We start from the raw sequence: 19,165 nt of genomic DNA, 5'->3' as shown, positions 1-19,165 counted from the left end.
AGTCTCTTCTTCAGGTTTCTATCCATTTTATTTCTGAATAAATTCCATTTTCTATTAAAGGTATCTCTCCCCATCGCTATTCTTGCTTTTATGTCACTTTTACATCTTCCATCACTGCTAATAGCACTTCCTAAATATTTAAATGTTTACTTGATTCAATTTTTCCCCATTTATTCTGATATCCATATTTGCTTCTTTCCTTGCTATTTTCATTAACTTTGTTTTTCTTATGTTAATTTTCATTCCATAATTAATACAGGATTCCAGTAATCTTTCAACAGATATTGTAGTCCTGTTTCAGTATTTGATAATAATGCCATGTCATCTGTGTATATTATTGCAAATATCTGTCTACCTCCAATCTTTATTCCTTCTTCCGAATTCTCCAGTGCTTCTTTCAACATTGCTTCAGAATACATGTCAAACAAAACTGGTGACAGAACAGCCTTGTCTTACTCCTCATCCAACGATAACTGGTTCTGTTGTACCATATACATCTCTCACTATGGTAGTTTGTCCAATATATAGTGAAGCCTTCTGTCTTTCCAATCTATACCAATCTTTTCCATTACTTCCACCATCTTATCTCATTTTACAAAGTCAAAAGCTTTTTCAAAATCTATATTATTATATATCACAGAGGGGGCTGTGTAGGCATACAAAAGGGAACACGGTGATATCACTGCTCCCGTTTTTTATAGTTTTAAAGTGGTTCCAACTCCTGTTTTTAATTTGAAAGTGTTCCCAAGTAACTCTACTTGTCACACCGAAGACAGTGATATAAAATTCACCAAAATCGGCTAAGAAGAAACCAAATTTTGAAGTATTGAAAAGTGAACAGAGAGGACTGTGGTCAACAATGATCAAAGAGCAAAGGACGTCGCCATCTTTACAATCAGCCACAGTTGCTCAATGGAAGAAAGATGAGTCATATCAAATGCCTGGAGGATTAATCATCCGAAGGAAATCATATAACCTGTACGAAATGCAGTAGGATTCTACACTTAAAATGTTCTGGCTTTTCAGAAACAACCTGGCAACGTGTATCCAATGCAACGTGCGAAGAATGGAAGTGCATACTCTGCAGGAAGAACAAAAAAATGCACCTAAGGCAGCCAATTATACTGGAGGCAAAATCAGACAATGAACTGAATGTAGACAAAAGACAAAAAAATGCACGCGAGTCCTATAATTTCAAATCTTTAAATATACTAATAGAAAACAGTCTAGAGACTATAAAAGCCAACTTAGTAGATCTTGTGGAAGAAGTCTTTGACAAACAGAACAAACAAATAACAAAAAAGTCTAGGAAAATATAAAGATTTGGTCAAACATAATTTAGCCATGATAAAAGTGTTGCAAACGGTAAAAGACATTCAAATCAGCATTAACGCACTAAATGACAGGCAACACAATTTGATGAAAGAGACATCCAAACTCTGTCAAGAACTTCATTCTCTAAAACTACAATACGAATGTTTAAATCAGCAACAACATAAAGATCTTGTCATAAATGGTCTTCCTGAAACTGCTGCTACAGAAAACCTCAGAGACGTAGTTTTAAAATTAGGCCATGCAATTGATATCCCCTACAGCTTAACGACATTCAGACTGGAAATCGGATTCCTAGGAAGAGCAAAAACCAAGGCTTGTCACGACCTGCACCAGTCTTAGTTCATCTTACAAGCAAGTCCGCAAGAGACAATCCCATAAAAGCCAGTAGACAGAAAAAAACAGTTGCCAAGGGCTTGAACGCATTGCAAGACAATACACCAATCTTCCTATCCGAATATTTAACACTATTCAACCAGAATTTGTTGTACAAGGAAAAAAAGCAAAAACAACAACAAAAAAAAAATACCAATTTTTGTGGATCAGAGATGCCAAGACATTCTTAAGGAAGTCACAAACTTCAAAGCCGATACAAATTAAAAGCTCAGAAGACATAGAAAAGCTGACACAGTGAAAAAAAAAAAGTCTCCTAATTAGTTCAAAAAGAAGACTACAATAAAAAAGAATGTGAACCATCAAGACAGATGCAATACCACCAGAATATATTGGCAATTTCACTTCGATCAGACCTTTCAGCTCATTCATTTGACCTCCCAAACATCTGCCTACTTCCAACATAGCAATCAAATCAATAAAAAGAAAAATATATCTAACTGGTGCCATCCTCAGATAAGCTAATTACAAAGTTTCGAGGATGCAAGCTGAGACATTACATCCCAACCAAGATCAACAGAAAGAAAAAAAATTAATAAATAACTAAATTAATGAATTTATGAAAAATAAATAAAAAAATTTTTAAAATTATTATTATTATCTTATTATTATCAGTCAGTAAGGTGTATAACAACAATGAAGATACTGATATTTAAAAAAAAAATGTGCGTACATGTAAATAGGCTGTATAATAATAAGTTATGATATTGATATTGAAAAAAAAATCGTTATACTCTACATTTTGTACTGAACAGAAAATGTAATAGTATACTTTATTGTATATATGTAACTACTCTGTATGATGATAAATAAAATGTTATTACAGTTTAAAAAAAAATAATTATGTGACATCTCCAGAGAGTCCGAAGACTCATCGAGGGAGAGTGTGCCAACAGCCTCGAACAACCCCTTCCAAATAATAATCGCACTCAAACTTGCTTAACTTTTTGCATGCCATTTGTAGCAGAAGCTCTACCAATTGACCAACCTATATAACCGATCAACTTCTTTATTCTCTTCCAGACTTCACTTACTATTCTTAACAGTCCAATTGCACATCTCTTGTTCCCCTACCCTTCCTGAAACCAAACTGATCTTCTCCAAGAAATTCTTCTACCTTAGATGCAATTCTTCGTGTTAAGATTCTCATAAGTATTTTTGATGTATGGGAAATGAGGCTTATTGTTCTAAAATCCTTGCAGTTCACTGCATTACTTTTCTTTGGCATAGGTATAAATATTAAAGTAATAAAATCTTTTGGTAATTCTCCTTTGTTATAAATTAAATTTATTCTTTTGGTTATTTCTTCAGTTCCTTTCTTCTGAAGTTGTTTCAGGAATTCAGCAGGTATTTCATCTATGATTTCTGCCTTTTCACATTTTAGTTCTTTAATGGCCACTTCTACTTCTGTCTTCAAACTCTCTGGGCCTAGATCATCTCCATTTACCTTCTTTATATCTTCTAATGGTAACTCATTTGGTCTATTTTCCTTGTCATAGGGATCTTCAATGTATTCCTTCCATCTCATTATGATTTAACCTAGGCACTGACAAACTAAATCACAGTAATATCCTGCAATACAATGCTTTGCTTTACAATGATCTGCTGATATGATACATTTCAATTATTACTAATGCCCATTTATGCAATGCTGCATCAACTCACATGATGGATTTAGCAACATGATGCTCCTGCGAATCAACCGATGCACAGTTTTTGTAAAATGATTGTTTATGATCTCGTTGGCCACTACATCTCTCTGTCAATTATAAACTGTTTATAACTATTATTTTATTATTGTTAATTATGGCTGATAAAATTCAAAGTAAAGGTGCAAAGAAGACGTGTAAACATATTACATTACGTACTAAGATTATTAAATTTAGTGATTTTTATGACGATTTTATGGTATATCGAACATGGACATAGACTGCAGGCTAAATTCACCTTGCACTACTACTGTTCATCATCAAATTCCTGACATGCACCCTCAAGGGGTGTACAAGATATGATAGTACTACATCAAAAACTTACATTATTACTAACTTCTTATCTACAATTTTCCTCCTAATCAATCTGTTAGCTGTCGAGACTCCAACATTATCAGATCTATATTTCTGTCTTCTAAGGCAATTTTTGCCGTATCAATCCGCCTACATCTTGGTCTTCCTCTGGGTCTTTTCCTACCAACCTGGCAGAGAACACCTGATTTGCTAATCTTTCCTCTCCCATTCTGTTTACGTAACCATACCATCTGAGATTAGGTCTGCTAACAATGTCAAGTTCTTTCCTAATATCCTTGTTTTTAATATGATATTGCCATTGATGTGATCTATTCATGCCCCTAATCTTTCTCAGGATTCTCATATCTGTGGTCTCTAGTCTTTGGTCAAGTGTTTTATTTCTAACCTAACTCTCAGATCCATAAGTTCAAACAAAAAATTCAGAGGATGTGACACTGCGACATAAAGCATGAGATAAGCAAATTATTCAGCATCCAGTTCCTCATCTGCCTACCACAGATGAGGAACTGAGGCTACCACAAACAATAATTTTACAGTCCAACCTATTGGAAGCTAAGTCATTTAAAGATCTGTAAGAGTTTAGACCACTTATATTCTTTATCCTCTCTATATCAATTTTCTACTAGGTTTTAGTGGTAGTTTCTTTCATTCAACTCTTCTATTCTGGAGAATCTGAGAAATGTTAGTAGGCATTTCGTACAATGTCCATACGTTTTTCTCCGATTCTTGTTATTACTGAAAATTGTAGTACAATTCTTCTCAGATTGACTGATTAGTTTCCATTTCAGTCCGTGATGTTTTATTTATTTTTCTCAAACACTTGTTTTCAAGCTGTCAATCTTTGTTCTTCTTTCTGTTTGATAAGCCAAGTCTATGCACCACACAGATCTGTGGGAACCGCTGCTCTACATATTTTGATTTTAAGTTCTTTGGAAATGTGTATTTTTTCACATATTTGTAAGTTTGGTCATGGTAGACTACCCTAGATTTATTCAGTGTTCAACAGCGTTTTTATAATTTAGCCCACCTGGTCTGTGAACAATGCGCCGGGTAATTGAAAATTTTAACTTGTTCCAGTTTATTAACTTCCAAGTTAAGCTGTTCTCCATTTCTTCCTATTGCCACTGTCTTCATTGTTTTCATTCATGTATAATATTATCTCTAAATAATACTATATTATTTGCATATTTTATATGATATAATTGTCTATTCAGAGTTATTCCCATGTTTTCTGACCTTTATTAGACTGACTTTATTTTTATCTGACTAACAGACCTTTATTAGTTCTTTTAGGCACAGCTAAAACAAATATGATGAAAGCTGACATTCCTGCATGACATCTGTCTCTCCCCCTTCCCCCACTGGTAGGTATTTCAGACGTTTCGACTGCTCCAAATTTTACTGTTACCATAGTATTTTTATACTATTAGAGGATAATACCAAGTATTTTTCCTCTTTTAATTTTTGTTCTAAAGTTTCAAGCAATTTATTTTTGCTTATTTTGAGTCAGATGCATGCTTAAAGTCTATAAAACAGCAGCAAAGATTTCTGGATTTTTTCCCACATTAACTCAGTCAATTGTAAGTTCTTGCTTAGACTTTAAATGCTTAAAGTCTATAAAACAGCAGCAAAGATTTCTGGATTTTTTCCCACATTAACTCAGTCAATTGTAAAAGAGTATAGATTGCAACAGTTGCAGATTTCCCTCTCCTAAATCCATTTGCTCTTCTCCTAAATGTTACTTATTACTAAATGTTATTTATTCACTTTATAAAACTTTCTTACATGTTTTTCTTTTCAAAATAAAATTCAATTTTATCCTGCTCAAGACTAAGTAGTGATCACTTCCAATTTCAAATCCTCTGTACACTCTGGTGTCCTGCACCAGGGAGAAAACATCACTATCGACAATAACATAGTCAATGAGACTTTTCTTATTCCTTGCCTCTTCTCTCCATGTATTCAGTTGTTTGCTGATGATGCAAAGTTGTGTAGTGCAATAAAAAATCAAGCTGATGTTGAAAGTTTGCAGGAGGATTTAAATAAGCTGGTAAAATGGGCAAAAGAAAATGGATGTCAGTTCAATGTGGAAAAGTGTAAAGTCATGCATTTTGGGATTAAAAGTTTACCAGCTGTGTACTACATCGATGGAAAGGTACTCCAAGAGATTGATGAGGCTAGGGACTTAGGGGTATTGGTAGATAGGGAGATGAAGTTCAGAGGACACATTGCTAAGGTGTCCAAGATTGCACATAGGATTACTTGGTTGTTGAGGAACACACTGACATCCAGAGATAAAGAGGTTATTATTCTCCTTTATAAAGCATTGATACTTCCACATTTGGATTACTGTGCTCAGGTCTGGTCACCTGGATTCCTTGGAGATGAGGAGGCTGTGGAGAGGGTTCAGAGAAGAGTGACCAAGTTGGTGAGTGATATAAAAAATGCTCCCTACGTTGATAGATTGAGAGCTTGTGGATTGCAGAGATTGGTTGATAGGCGAAGAAGAGGGGATATGATAGAAACATTCAAATTACTAAAAGGTTTTTATAGGATTGATGCAGGGGAAATGTTTCAGCTGTGTGATAGTGATGGAAGAACAAGAGGTCATCTCTGGAAATTAAAGAAGAGTGTGGTTAACAAAGGTGTCAGAACAAGGTTTTTTGCCTGGAGGGTGGTGAATGAGTGGAATTCATTGCCTGACTTAGTTGTGAGCTCTTCGTCTGTAAATGAATTCAAGAAGAGATATGACAGATATTGTTTTGCTAGTTTGGGTCTCCCGTGATGAGTCTACTGACTCCATGGAGATAACCATAATAATAATAATAATAAATTTGTGCACATTTTTATGATGGAACATGGTGTTAGTAATAACCAGTCCATGTCCTGAGCAGAAATCCGACAGGTATTTGCCATTATTATTAGCTTTGCTATTTTCTCCAAATTTTCCCAAAATATTTTTGTATGTCTGACAATCATTTCCTACTATGCTATTTAGATCCCCAACAAGGAACAACTTTTTCTTTTTCATTGTGTCAGTTGCTTTCTCTAAAGCATCAAAATATTCCTCCACTTCTACCTTAGTAAAACCTTCTGTGGGACCATAGGCCCAAATAAGTCTCATTGTCCAGTTCCCCATTCTGATATTTGCCCACATCACTCTACTCGAGACTGCCTGCCATTCAAAAAGATTAGCCTCATATTTAGATTAGTATTCTAATCTAATTAATAGTAATCTTGACTAATTCTAATTAATCAAGATTAGTATTCTAAACTAATCCTGACTATTTGATACAATATGAACAAAGGGATGATATACTTACTTTTATATAGTATATTCTGAACTAGTAATTTAACATGGATGAACAGAAAATGCGTCTATTCAAGCAAACAATGAGTCGAGAATACAATATTTAAGGTTTATATTTTTAGATATAATTAAATAAATCACTGTTGTTTTCTGAATGGATTTTTTTTTAAATTTGGTTTCATGAAATTCCTTATATTCACAACTGCAATTTAATACCATAACTGGGATCCTGAAATAGTTATTCAGAAAAACAGCAAAATTATTTATCTAATAAAATGACCCTTTTTTTTATGTGAAACTGCCTATAGCTGTTTAACACAAATAACATGAATCGTATATCTGATTTCATTTAATTAGAGACAGAAATTATCAAACAATAAACCTTTCTTGTTTCAAAAGATATCTTACTTTATGAAAAAATTGAACCTATTAACTTTACCTGTATTTGAATCAGCAAACTTGTAAGAGCAGACATATTTAAATGACCAGCACAAAGGAAGGATAATTTCTCAACTAATAATGAAGAGAGCTCTTGAATTTCTTCCTATATATAAAGAACCAACATATATATATATATTTACAGCAGAGCTATTAGTAATTAATGAAAAATAACTCATGTTCTTTTATTATTATTATTCAGGACTCCCAATGGAGTCATGAGACTCATTGTGAGAAGCCCATCTTAAATAACAGAAAATATATCATACCATTTTTTAAACTCATTCACTGTTTGTGAATCAGTGAAATAGATCTCACTACCCTATCAGGCAATGCATTCTGTGATCCAACAACAACTCTCTATGCAAAAAAAAAAAAAGAAAAAAAAAAGTTATTCGCCTCTTACTTACCACCTCCATTTGTAACTTCCAGGTATGATCCCCTTGTGTTTCTCTATCCACTAGTTCTACCATACGAAAGAACTTCCCAGCTTCGACCCTATAACTATATCTCAACAGTTTAAATGCTTCAATCATATTAACTCTCCTTCCATCTACCATAAGTTCTGCATTCTACATGCCCTCACAGTCTATCCTCATAGATAATACTGCACTATCCTAATATCATTTTTTGTTATCCACCTTTGCACCCTCTCCTAAGTTAATATATCCCCCTTCAATCCCAGTACAAAACTCCAGATGTGGTCTGATCAGAATATTATATGATGGAATCACCACTCTTCTATCTCTGTTGGTCAGCATCCTTCTCAGTACTGCAGCAATCCTCTGAGTCACTTCAATACCTTTGCATTCCCTAAAAATGCCCTCCCTTGATGAGTCTTTGGACTCCCTGAAGGTGTCAAATAATTATAATAATAATAAACTTCAAGTTTCTATTAATTACCACCACCCCAAGATTCCTTGTCACCTCCACTTTCTAGTAGTTTCTAGAATATGCAGCCTCTCATCAATGGATCCTAGAGTTCAAGACCTCACATCTAGTTGCATTAAAATGATTTCCCCCATTCATTTTCCACCAGCCCAGCTTATTGAAATCCTCCTGAAGAGCTACCATTTCGGCACTATTGCTAATAATTCTCCCCAGTAGGGTGCATTTCTAGCTGGAATCCACATGGTGCATCTAATGCTGAATTAGCTAGAACGACTGCTGGCAGCCAGACTCTCCTGGCTAAAGGTCATGTAATTAAGAACTCATGTAAAATTGGCGATTTTTATCTGTTTTGTGTTATTTCATTAGAAAATTAGTGTAATATAATGTATTAATGTAAATTTGAGTTTTTCAATTATTTAGTGTATTTATAACATTTTTATTGTGATATTGTTGACATGGCACCAATGCAACGAACAATGTCACCATAATCCACGTTGTCCAGGGATTTGAATTTGCTGGATTTTATTCAGTGCAGTGTGTATGAAATGTATTCATCGAGAAAATTAATGAATATGTGAAAAGAAATTGAAACTGGAGAGAGAGAGAGAGAGAGAGAGAGAGAGTATACATTAAGTGTTTCAAAAGTGAGTGTCTGTTAGGTTATGTCCTATGAATGTCATCCTTCATAGGACAAAGTGTGAAATCGAAAAATTGCAGAAGCGACAAGAGATTAGCAGGGAAAATCAGAAAAGAAAAAGAAGAAGATGGTCTAAAGCAGCGCTTCCCAAACTGTGGGCCACGGCCCTCTTGGGAGCGTTAATTTTGTTGAGAGGGCCATTAAATAATGAAAACAAATTTAAAATGTTTTAAGACTAAGTGTGCCATGTCAAATGTGTATGTAAGATGTTAAAAATATAATATTTGCATTTGATTTTTACAATATTTGCTGTGTATGTTTTGTAATGAATATCATCATCATCAAATTCCTGACGTGTGCCCTCAAGGGGTGTACAGGATATGATAGTTCTACATGAAAAATTTACATCATTACTAATTTCCTATCTACAATTTTCCTCCAAATCAGTCTGTTACTTGTCAAGACTCCAACATTATCAGATCTTATATTTCTATCGTCTAAGGCACTTTGTACCGTATCAATCCACCTATATCTTGGTCTTCCTCTGGGTCGCTTTCCTGCCAACCTGGCAGAGAACACTTGTTTTGCTAATCTTTCCTCGCCCATTCTGTTTAAGTGACCATACCACCTGAGATTTGCTCTGCTAACGCATTCCTGGATGCTGACAATGTCAAGATCTTTCCTAATTTCCTCGTTTTTAATATGATATTGCCATTGATACCATCTGTTCACACCTCTAATCTTTCTCAGGACTCTCATATCTGCGGTCTCTAGTCTTTGGTCAAGTGTTTTATTTCTGATCCAGATCTCAGATCCATAAGTTAAAACTGGTTTGAACACTGTCTTGTATACAGCTAATTTAGTGTTCTGACTAATTTCTCTCTTATTCCATATGAATTTATTCAATTGACTTCCTACCAAACCAGCTTTGTTGATTCTGTTGTCTATTTCAATATTTAATTTACCATCTTCACTAAAAATCATGCCTAAGTAGTTGAAATGTTTTATTCGTTCCACAGGTTCTCCATTCACAATGCAGTTAACATTTTCAACAATTCTACCTATTTTCATTGTCTTTGTCTTTTTATTGCTGACCTTCATACCATATCTATTACAACAGTTATTCAATTTAGTCAGGGAATATTGCAAACTTGTAGCAGATTTATTCAGAAGTATAACATCGTCCACATAAAGCAAAGAGCTGATATTAACATCTCTAATTCTGATATCATGTTTAATACCACTATCCATATAGATAATGAATAACAGAGAGGATAATGTACATCCTTGTTTCACACCAGATTTAACATTAAACCATCTTCCTGTACTTCCTTCAATTCTAACTGCTGACTTACAACTCAAATAAAGACTAAGTATTGCTTGATATAATGCCCCATTTTCACCATATAACTGCAGCGTATTGAATAGCTTCTCTCTCTGCACCTTGTCATATGCCTTTTCCAGATCGACAAAATTTAAATACAGATCTTTGTTATATTCCCATGCTTTCTCAACTATTTGTCGTAAAGTGAAGATCTGATCCTGACAGCCTGTATTTAGCCTGAATCCAGCTTGTTATTCATCAAGTTTTTCTTCCACAATTATTCTCAACTGTTTCTCAAGTATATTTGCATAAATCTTGCCAGGAACACTCAGTAGAGAAATACCTCTGTAATTCAGTTTTATTTCTCTTTTTATATATGGGTACTATGAGAGCTCTACTCCAATCATCAGGAATTCATCCCTCTGTCCAGCCCTTTTGAACTATTGAGGCAGCCCCTGTAAGACTGTATTGAATATAAATACAACAAATATATGTCTGTAATAAGATTTTTTTTTCCCTGATGGGGCCGTGAAATATTTTAATTTTTCCAAGGGTCCTTTACATTCAAAAGTTTGGGAAGCACTGGTCTAAAGGAATGATAAAGACCAACCAAACAAACAAGAAAAACAAGTTAAGGAGAAAATTGTGTATGGAGATTCAATGATAAAGGGAGTACTTAACAAGTGTGACAAAATCCCGTTTCCCAGGTACAAAAAAAGTAAGTCAAAGGAAATGATTGCATTGATTGATACAAATGATTTGAGAGGCAAGAAGTATTCTATGTGGGAGGATGTAAAGGAGTTGTTAGAACAGGCAAAACTGAAGAGCAAGAAGGTGAAGACTAAGTCTCCTACCACGCAATGAGGAGGAGGAGGATGTTGATAGAAAATGAGTCTATACATAGATTGTGCAGAAGGAATGATGTAGGATTTGTGGATCTGTGTCTGATGGAAAGAAGGATCTGTACAATGGCTGATGGACTGCATCCAAATTGTTTCATTTTAGGTATCTAGAGAGAGATTTGTTCACCGAGCATGCTGACATACAAATTCAGGGAAACTTAAGCAATTAGGATAGAAGCATGTGAAGACACCAATGAAGCAAGTGATTGTGAGAATGACCAAGTGTGGAATCAGTCTCTCAAGCAAAAATATTGAATAGAGTACTCAATTCATAGAGTAAAGGTGGCTGGGAGCCTAAACAGATGCTGCAGTTTTTATATACTAATGCCAGAAGTATCAGGAACAATATAGAGAAGTCAAGCCTTTTTACTCTTTATTTTAGTAAACAAGGAGGAGGTTTTGTCATTGGTTAGTGCAATCTTGATAAAGGTCACTGCCATTAGTGAAACTTGGCTAACAGCAGATGTAGTTACAGGGATAGAGTATGAAGGGTTTAGTATTTTCAGAGAAGATAGGATGGGGGAAGGGTACTGCTGCTGATGATAATGGATGAATTGTAGCCAAAAAGAACAGAAGATAGGCAAGAGGGTGGCTGTTCATTTCAAGCAGTTCTAGTGCGAGATTAAGGCCAGTAAAACAAAACATACAGTTGGGTGTTGCTATAGGAGAGTGGTCTGAAAAGTGTCAGCCTCAACCATAGATGGCAACACTATGGCAAGAGATTTTTTTTAAGTTAGTACATCTCTCATAAGAATCCATGTGAAATTGCAAGTCACACTATCAAGTGGTTTGTTTTATATAGCTGTCTGAAGCAAAAGTGTTGTCTGTATCCCTTAAAATGGATAAAATCGAGTACTGTGCGGTTATAAAATTTTTTGTAAAAGAAGGTTTAACACCAAAAGAAATTCATTCGAAGTTCATAAAAGTTTATGGGCACTCTTCTCCTTCGCTTTCGACAATTAAAAAATGGGCTTCTGAGTTTAAGGCTGTACCAGCCTCGAAGATGATCCACGTGAAGGACGTCCAAAAAGTATAACAACACCAGAAAGCATTGATCAAGTGCACAATATGGTACGGAATGACCGGCGAGACAAAGTGCGTGAAATTGCTGAGACTATAGGCATTTCAAAATAATGTGTAGGATATATTTTGCATGAAGAATTGCATATGAAAAAGCTTTGTACAAGATGGATGCCGTGCTTGCTCACAGCAGATCAAGAAAGCACTCACATGAAAATCTCTGAACAGTGCTTGGAGTGTTTTAACAAGAATAAAAATGATTTTGTGAGTTGATTTATTACTATGGATGAGACTTGGATTCACCATTACACACCAAAATCCAAACAACAGTCAAAACAGTGGACAGAAGCCGGTTGTTCAGTGCCAAAGAAGACAAAGTTGGTTCCATCAGCAAGAAAGGTCATGGCATTGGTGTTTTGGGATGCTGAAGGCATTTTGTTTATTAATTTTGAAAAGGGTAAAACAATAACTGGGGAATATTATTCTGATCTTTTAACCAGACTAGATGAAAAAATTTGTGAGAAAAGACCGGGTTTGCAGTAGAAAAAAATCATCTTTCATCAGGACAATGCACCTGCCCACAAAAGTGTTTTGGCAATGGGAAAATTAAGGGATCTGCACTATGAATTGTTAGAACATCCGCCTTATCCCCCAGAATTGGCTCCCTCTGACTTCCATCTTTTCCCAAAACTAAAACGCTTCCTTGCTGGTCAGGATTTTACTTCGAATCAAGAGGTGATTGCAACTGTAGAGGGGTATTTTGCAGATCATACTGAGAACCACTGCAGGGACGGGATGATGGCACTGGAGCATCACAGGAATAAATGTATTAGTCTTAAGGGAGATTATGTTGAAAAATAATAATAATTTTGAAATTATAAATTCGTTTTTTCATTGTTAGGCCAAGAACTTTTCAGACCACCCTTGTAGGACAGGAAGTTCCACAGATGATCTGGAAGATAAGCAGTGGTATATTAGCACAAGTACAGGTCAAGTGATTATTATGGGGGACTTCAACTATGGAGATATAGCCTGGAAGGAAGAAAAATCACATGGCAGGAAAAAAAATGAAATTTATACATCTACTAAGAGAAAATTACTTAATGCAGCATGTGATGGAGGGGATTAGAGGTGAGAGGGTATTGGACTGGTAATAGGATCAGAAGAGCTATCCATAACCAAGGTGACCACATTGCCTCCAATTCGTGAAAGTGACCATGCGGTCTTGACTTGGGAGATTGTACAACATGAGGAATATTCTGCCAAGAAGGGATGCATGTGGAACTACAAGGCATATGATTATGACAAGCTTAAATCTGTGCCATTGCATAAACATTGCAGGGTAAGGATGTGAGTAATGCATGGGATATAGTTAAGGGTCATCTAGAGGAAGCAGCATTAAATTATATACCTAGGATAAGGAGGATTAATCAGGTAGAAGTTAGATGGATGAGTAATATCATTAAGCACAAGCTGTAGAAGAAGGAAATGCTGTGAAACGTATATAGAGAGAAAGCTGACCAGCAAACTCATGAACAGTACAAGGCTCAAGCAAGAAAGGCGACTGGCATGGCAAGGAAGGTAAAATCAGATTATAAGAAGAATCTAGCTAAGCAGGCCAAAATAAATCCTAAAGAGTTCTTTTAGATTAACCTTAATGAGTGATGATTGTCACGAGGAGACAGGAGTGGATAAAATAGTTGAGTTACTGAGCCACTACTTTGCAAGGGTATATCATCCTAGTGAGGTTACTGCTTTAACCTATGTGACAGACACTAATGTGGGAACAGAGATGGATGGATTGGAAATTCTTAGGATATTGCAGAATCTCAATGTAAATACAGCTGTAGGATTAGATGGGATATCATCTAGGGTTTTGCAAGAATGTGCAATGGAACTGGCAATGGTTTTGACTAGACACTTTAAATGAAGTCTCATCTCTGGTAGAGTGCCAACTGAGTTAAATAGGCAAAATAATTCTCTTGCATCTTAGAACTTCTCTTATGCAAGAGAATTATTTTGTCTATTTTAGCAAATTATAGACTAATCAGCATCTCAGGTGTGGTGGTAAAAGTACTAGAAAAATTGGTCAAAAAGCAAATTCAAGAATGAGTAGATAAAAATATGATATTGTATGAGGATCAACATGGCTTTGTGAAGGGTCGGTCATGGCTTAGTAATTACTAACTTTTTATAATAGAGTAACAGCTGAGTGGGATAAAGGAAACGGTTAGAAGATGATTTTGTTGGATTTTGCAAAGGCATTTGACAGAATACCAAATGAAACTTTGTTATGCAAATTAGAACAAATGGGGATGGATATGACACTGGTTAAGCAGATAAGAAGATAGCTGCTGGACAGATAATAAAAAGTGCTATGTGGAGGGACAGAATTGAGGAGAAAACAGGTGACTAGTAGTGTGCTGCAAAGTTCAGTGCTGGGACCATTGCTGTTTAATTTGTACATAAATGACATATGATATAACCTGAAAGAAAATATTCAGTTGTTTGCTGATGATGCAAAATTAGGATAGAGTAATAGTTAATTAAGGCGATGTGAGAGGCTTGCAGGACGATTTTAACATGCAGTCAGTATGGGCAAAAGATAATGGGTTTCAGTTTAATATTGAGAAATGTAAAGTTATGCATTTTGGGATAAATAAATAACAAGCTATGTATCATATTGATGGCACTGTATTCCAGGAAACAGATGAAGCTAGAGATTTAGGGGTGGTGGTAGACAGAGTAAAAGTTTAGAGGATATATTGCTTAGGTTGCTAAGGTAGTCCATAAGCTTACTTGGCTAGTGAAGAACACATTAACAAGTGGAAATAAGAAAGTTGTAATTCCTCTTTACACTGTATTGATACATACCTGGGTAGTGGCCCTTCCCTATGCATTAAGGGAAGGGCCACTACCCAGACCGGTTTGAATCTTTATTGAGGTTTTGTCAGTGGGAGGCAGACCCAAACGTGGAGATTCTAGGGCAGAAGCAATAGGAGAAATCATATTTACCTATAGGAGTTGCCAACAGGTGTACCACCTAAGTTTTAAAAGAGGTAAACAGTGAGTAGACATATCGATACAAAATAAATAACGGAAAAAAACTCACGTAGAAAGATTATTTAATAGTATAATTTTCGCCTGTGTGTCACAGGCATCTTCAGTACTTTAAGCTCAAAATTAAACACTAACTGACAATTCCAAAAAGCACCACCTAAGTAGCTGGTGTAAGATAACTAAAAAGGTCAATAACTTTCCTAAAAAAAAAAAAAAATTAATACGCCTTTATAAAGAAACGTGAAACTCTACTTCATTCTCCTAACTTAAACAGATCCGACGGCTTACGTCTATCCCCTTTATGGGAGACAGTACTTTACAAATCAGCTAATCTTTCCTAACTTTTTATTGTATTAATTTTTTATTATTATTATTAATATTATTATTTTTTTTTTTTAAAGGAAAGTTATAGACCTTTTTAGTTATCTTACACCAGCTACTTAGGTGGCGCTTTTTGGAATTGTCAGTTAGTGTTCAATTTTGAGCTTAAAGTACTGAAGATGCCTGTGACACACAGGCGAAAATTATACTATTAAATAATCTTTCTACGTGAGTTTTTTTCCATTATTTATTTTGTATCGAGGTGTACCACCTTATTATTGAATTACTCTGGATTTAGAGAAAGATGTTGGAAGTTTATTTTTCACCTGGTTACACTATAATAAATTTAGTTTAATCCTTTATCCAAGTGTAAGCAAACAAAGTTTGCACCTGAAAATATCTTCAGGACTGAGATAAGGTAGAGCAACACCAGGCGACTCCTAGCAAAGGTGGACCAAGTTCTCATCACTCCTTGTCTCAGTATCTCCCATAGTGCAAAGCACATCTCCTTGCGGACATGTATACTGCTATGCATTAAGGGAAGGGACAGTCCCCATCGGTTTTGACCTTTATTGAGGTCTCGTCAGTGGAAGGCAGACCCAAAAGTGGAGATACTAAGGCAGAATAGGAGAGGTCATATTTACCTATAGTGGTGTTGCACTACCTTACCTCAGTCCTGAAGATATTTTCAGGTGCAAACTTTGTTTGCTCACTTAGATAAAGGATTAAACTAAATTTATTATAGTCTAACCAAGTGAAAAATAAACTTCCAACATCTTTCTCTAAATCCAGAGTAATTCAATAATATGGTGGTACACCTGTTGGCAACTCCTATAGGTAAATATGACCTCTCCTATTGCTTCTGCCTCCCACTGATGAGACCCCAATAAAGGTTGAAACTGGTCTGGGTAGTGGCCCTTCCCTTAATACATAGCGGTATACATGTCTGCAAGGAGATGTGCTTTGCACTATGGGAGATACTGAGACAAGGAGTGATGAGAGCTTGGTCCACCTTTGCTCAGAGTTGCCTGGTGTTGCACTACCTTACCTCAGTCCTGAAGATATTTTCAGGTGCAAACTTTGTTTGCTTATACTTGGATAAAGGATTAAACTAAATTTATTAGTCTAACCAAGTGAAAAATAAACTTCCAACCTCTTTATAAGGCCTTAATACACCCACATCTGGATTACTGTGCTCAAGTTCAGTTCCCTGGGTTTCTTGGGGATGAGGAAGTGGTGGAGAGGATTCAGAGGTGAGTAGCCCGTGGAATGTTCCCTATGAGGATAGATTGAGGATGTGTAGATTGCAGAAGTTGATTGATAGGAGAAAAAGAGGGGATATGATTGCAACATAAAATTGCTTAACGGGTTTTATAGGATAAATGCAGGGGAAATGTTTCTGCACTTGGCTAGAGGGAGCAGAACAAGCTTTTTTTTGCTAAAAGTCAATATCTCTCAAAAATCATTCAAGAAAATTATCTAGATGTAGCTGTCATTCAAGAGACACATACAAAAAATGAAAAACAATTGAAATCTAGAGGAAGAATTGCAGGGTATGATATTCTAGTAGCTACATATCACCAAACTCATGATTCTGCAATTTACGTACACAATATATAGAGCATGCTCACTTAATATCAGTATATATTAATTAGAATATACACACTATTATAGTGAAAACTGAAAGTCTCACATTGGTTAACATCTATAAGTCTCCTGTGGCAGAATGGCCACGTGAAGTAATTCCCACGTCTTTCTTACTATCTACATAGGATATTTTAACAGCCATCACATCTTGTGGAATTACAATAATAATAATGGAAATGGTGAAGTATTATAAAACTGGGCTGAGCAAAAAAGTCTCAGCTTAACATTCAATGCAAAGAACAAAGGAACCTTTAAGGCTGCAGCATGGAATAGAGAATACAACCCAGACCTGTGCTTTGTTACCCAAAATTTGCAAAATCAGATGCTAAACACAAGACAAGTCTTTGAAGATTTTCCACATAACCAACATCACCCAGTACTGGTAGAAGTAGGAATACAAATAATATGAGTTTTAAAAAAGGTATACCATGAGTAGACATATCGATACAAAATTAATAACAGAAAAAACTCGCATACAAAGATTATTTAATAGTATAATTTTCGCTTATGTGTCACAGGCATCTTCAGTACATTAAGATCAAATTAAACAATAACTGACAATTCCAAAAAGCACCACCTAAGTAGCTGGTGTAAGGTAACTAAGAAGGTCAATAAATTTCCTAAAAATCAATACAATAAAAAATTAGGAAAGATTAGCTGATTTGTAAAGGAATATGAGAGAAAAATGTCTCTTTTACTTCACGACTGTTCAACTTATAGGCCTCTTACATCGGATCCTACCCAGAGTCAATTGAAGAGACTTCATTCTCTTATAATGTATCTACATGGAATGAAGATCAAAAGAAAAAACTTAAAACCTTCTTCGGTCGTCCACCTAGATGGTATGGTCTTCCAAAAGTTCATAAACCAGGCATCCCATTAAGACCAGTCGTAGATTGTATAGGTTGCCCCACTTACAAAATCTCAAAATTTTTATCAAATTTACTCTCCTCTTCAACTAGAAGAACTGATACTTATATAAAAAATACTCTGGATTTCAAAAATAAAATTTCAGATCTTCATTTGGATGTTTCTGATATCATGATCAGTTTAGATGTTTCTTTATTTACAAATGTGCCTCTTTCTGAAAGCACTGAATTACTACAACAGGAATTTCCTTCGGACATTGTAAACATATTTGATTTTGTAATACATTCTGGTTATTTTTCCTTTAAAAATAAGTTGTATCAACAAATTGAAAGAACAGCAATGGGCAATCCTCTTTCTTCTGCTATCTCCAATTTCTTTATGGAACATTTTGAACAACATATCTTTGACAACATTTATCCCAGACTTACTCATTGGTTCAGATATGTCGATGACATTTTTGCTATATGGAATGGCTCTTCGGATGAACTTCAACAATTTCTCACCAAGTTAAACGCACTTCGTCCTAGGATCAAGTTTACCCTAGAAGTAGAATCAAATAAGCAGTTAGCCTTTTTAGATCTTCTAATTCTTCGCCAACCAGATGGTAACCTACATTTCGCAGTTTATAGAAAGAAGACTCATACAGGCCATTATATTCATGCGGAATCTCATCACCATCCCAGTCAAAAGGCAGGAACTATTAAAACACTGATTCATCGTGCCCACTCCTTTTGTTCTTCAGACAATCTTTTACAGAAAGAACTACAATATATAACTTCTTCCTTTCTATCTAATGGTTATAAGAATTGCTTCATTAAAAGAACTTTGAGTAGTTTTAATATGTCTTCCTCTTCAAACACAGAAGAAATAACGCACGTTACTATCCCTTATGTACAAGGCATCAGTGAACGTCTAGCAAAAGTTTCGAAACCACTGAATATTTTTGTTGCCTTTCGACCGTTTAGAAAAATCTCTGCCTTTCTCACTTCTCCTAAG

The 19,165-nt window shown here is 35.4% G+C and overlaps 1 protein-coding gene across 1 annotated transcript in view; it reads right to left on the bottom strand.

Annotated features, from left to right (window-relative positions):
- LOC150092545 (uncharacterized) overlaps positions 1 to 19,165 on the bottom strand; it is a 335,783-nt gene that overhangs the window by 96,164 nt on the left and 220,454 nt on the right. Inside the window, exon 11 of the mRNA XM_090414232.1 lies at positions 7,499 to 7,603. Within this exon, the coding sequence (XP_090270358.1) occupies positions 7,499 to 7,603 (105 nt within the window). The remainder of the gene's footprint in view (positions 1 to 7,498; positions 7,604 to 19,165) is intronic.

This window comes from Typopeltis vanoorti, chromosome 25, assembly GCF_054136105.1.
Source record: "Typopeltis vanoorti isolate ZY-2024b chromosome 25, IOZ_Tvanoo_1.0, whole genome shotgun sequence".
Taxonomy (NCBI): Eukaryota; Metazoa; Arthropoda; class Arachnida; order Uropygi; family Thelyphonidae; genus Typopeltis; species Typopeltis vanoorti.
This window is presented reverse-complemented; position numbering and strand designations above follow the sequence as displayed.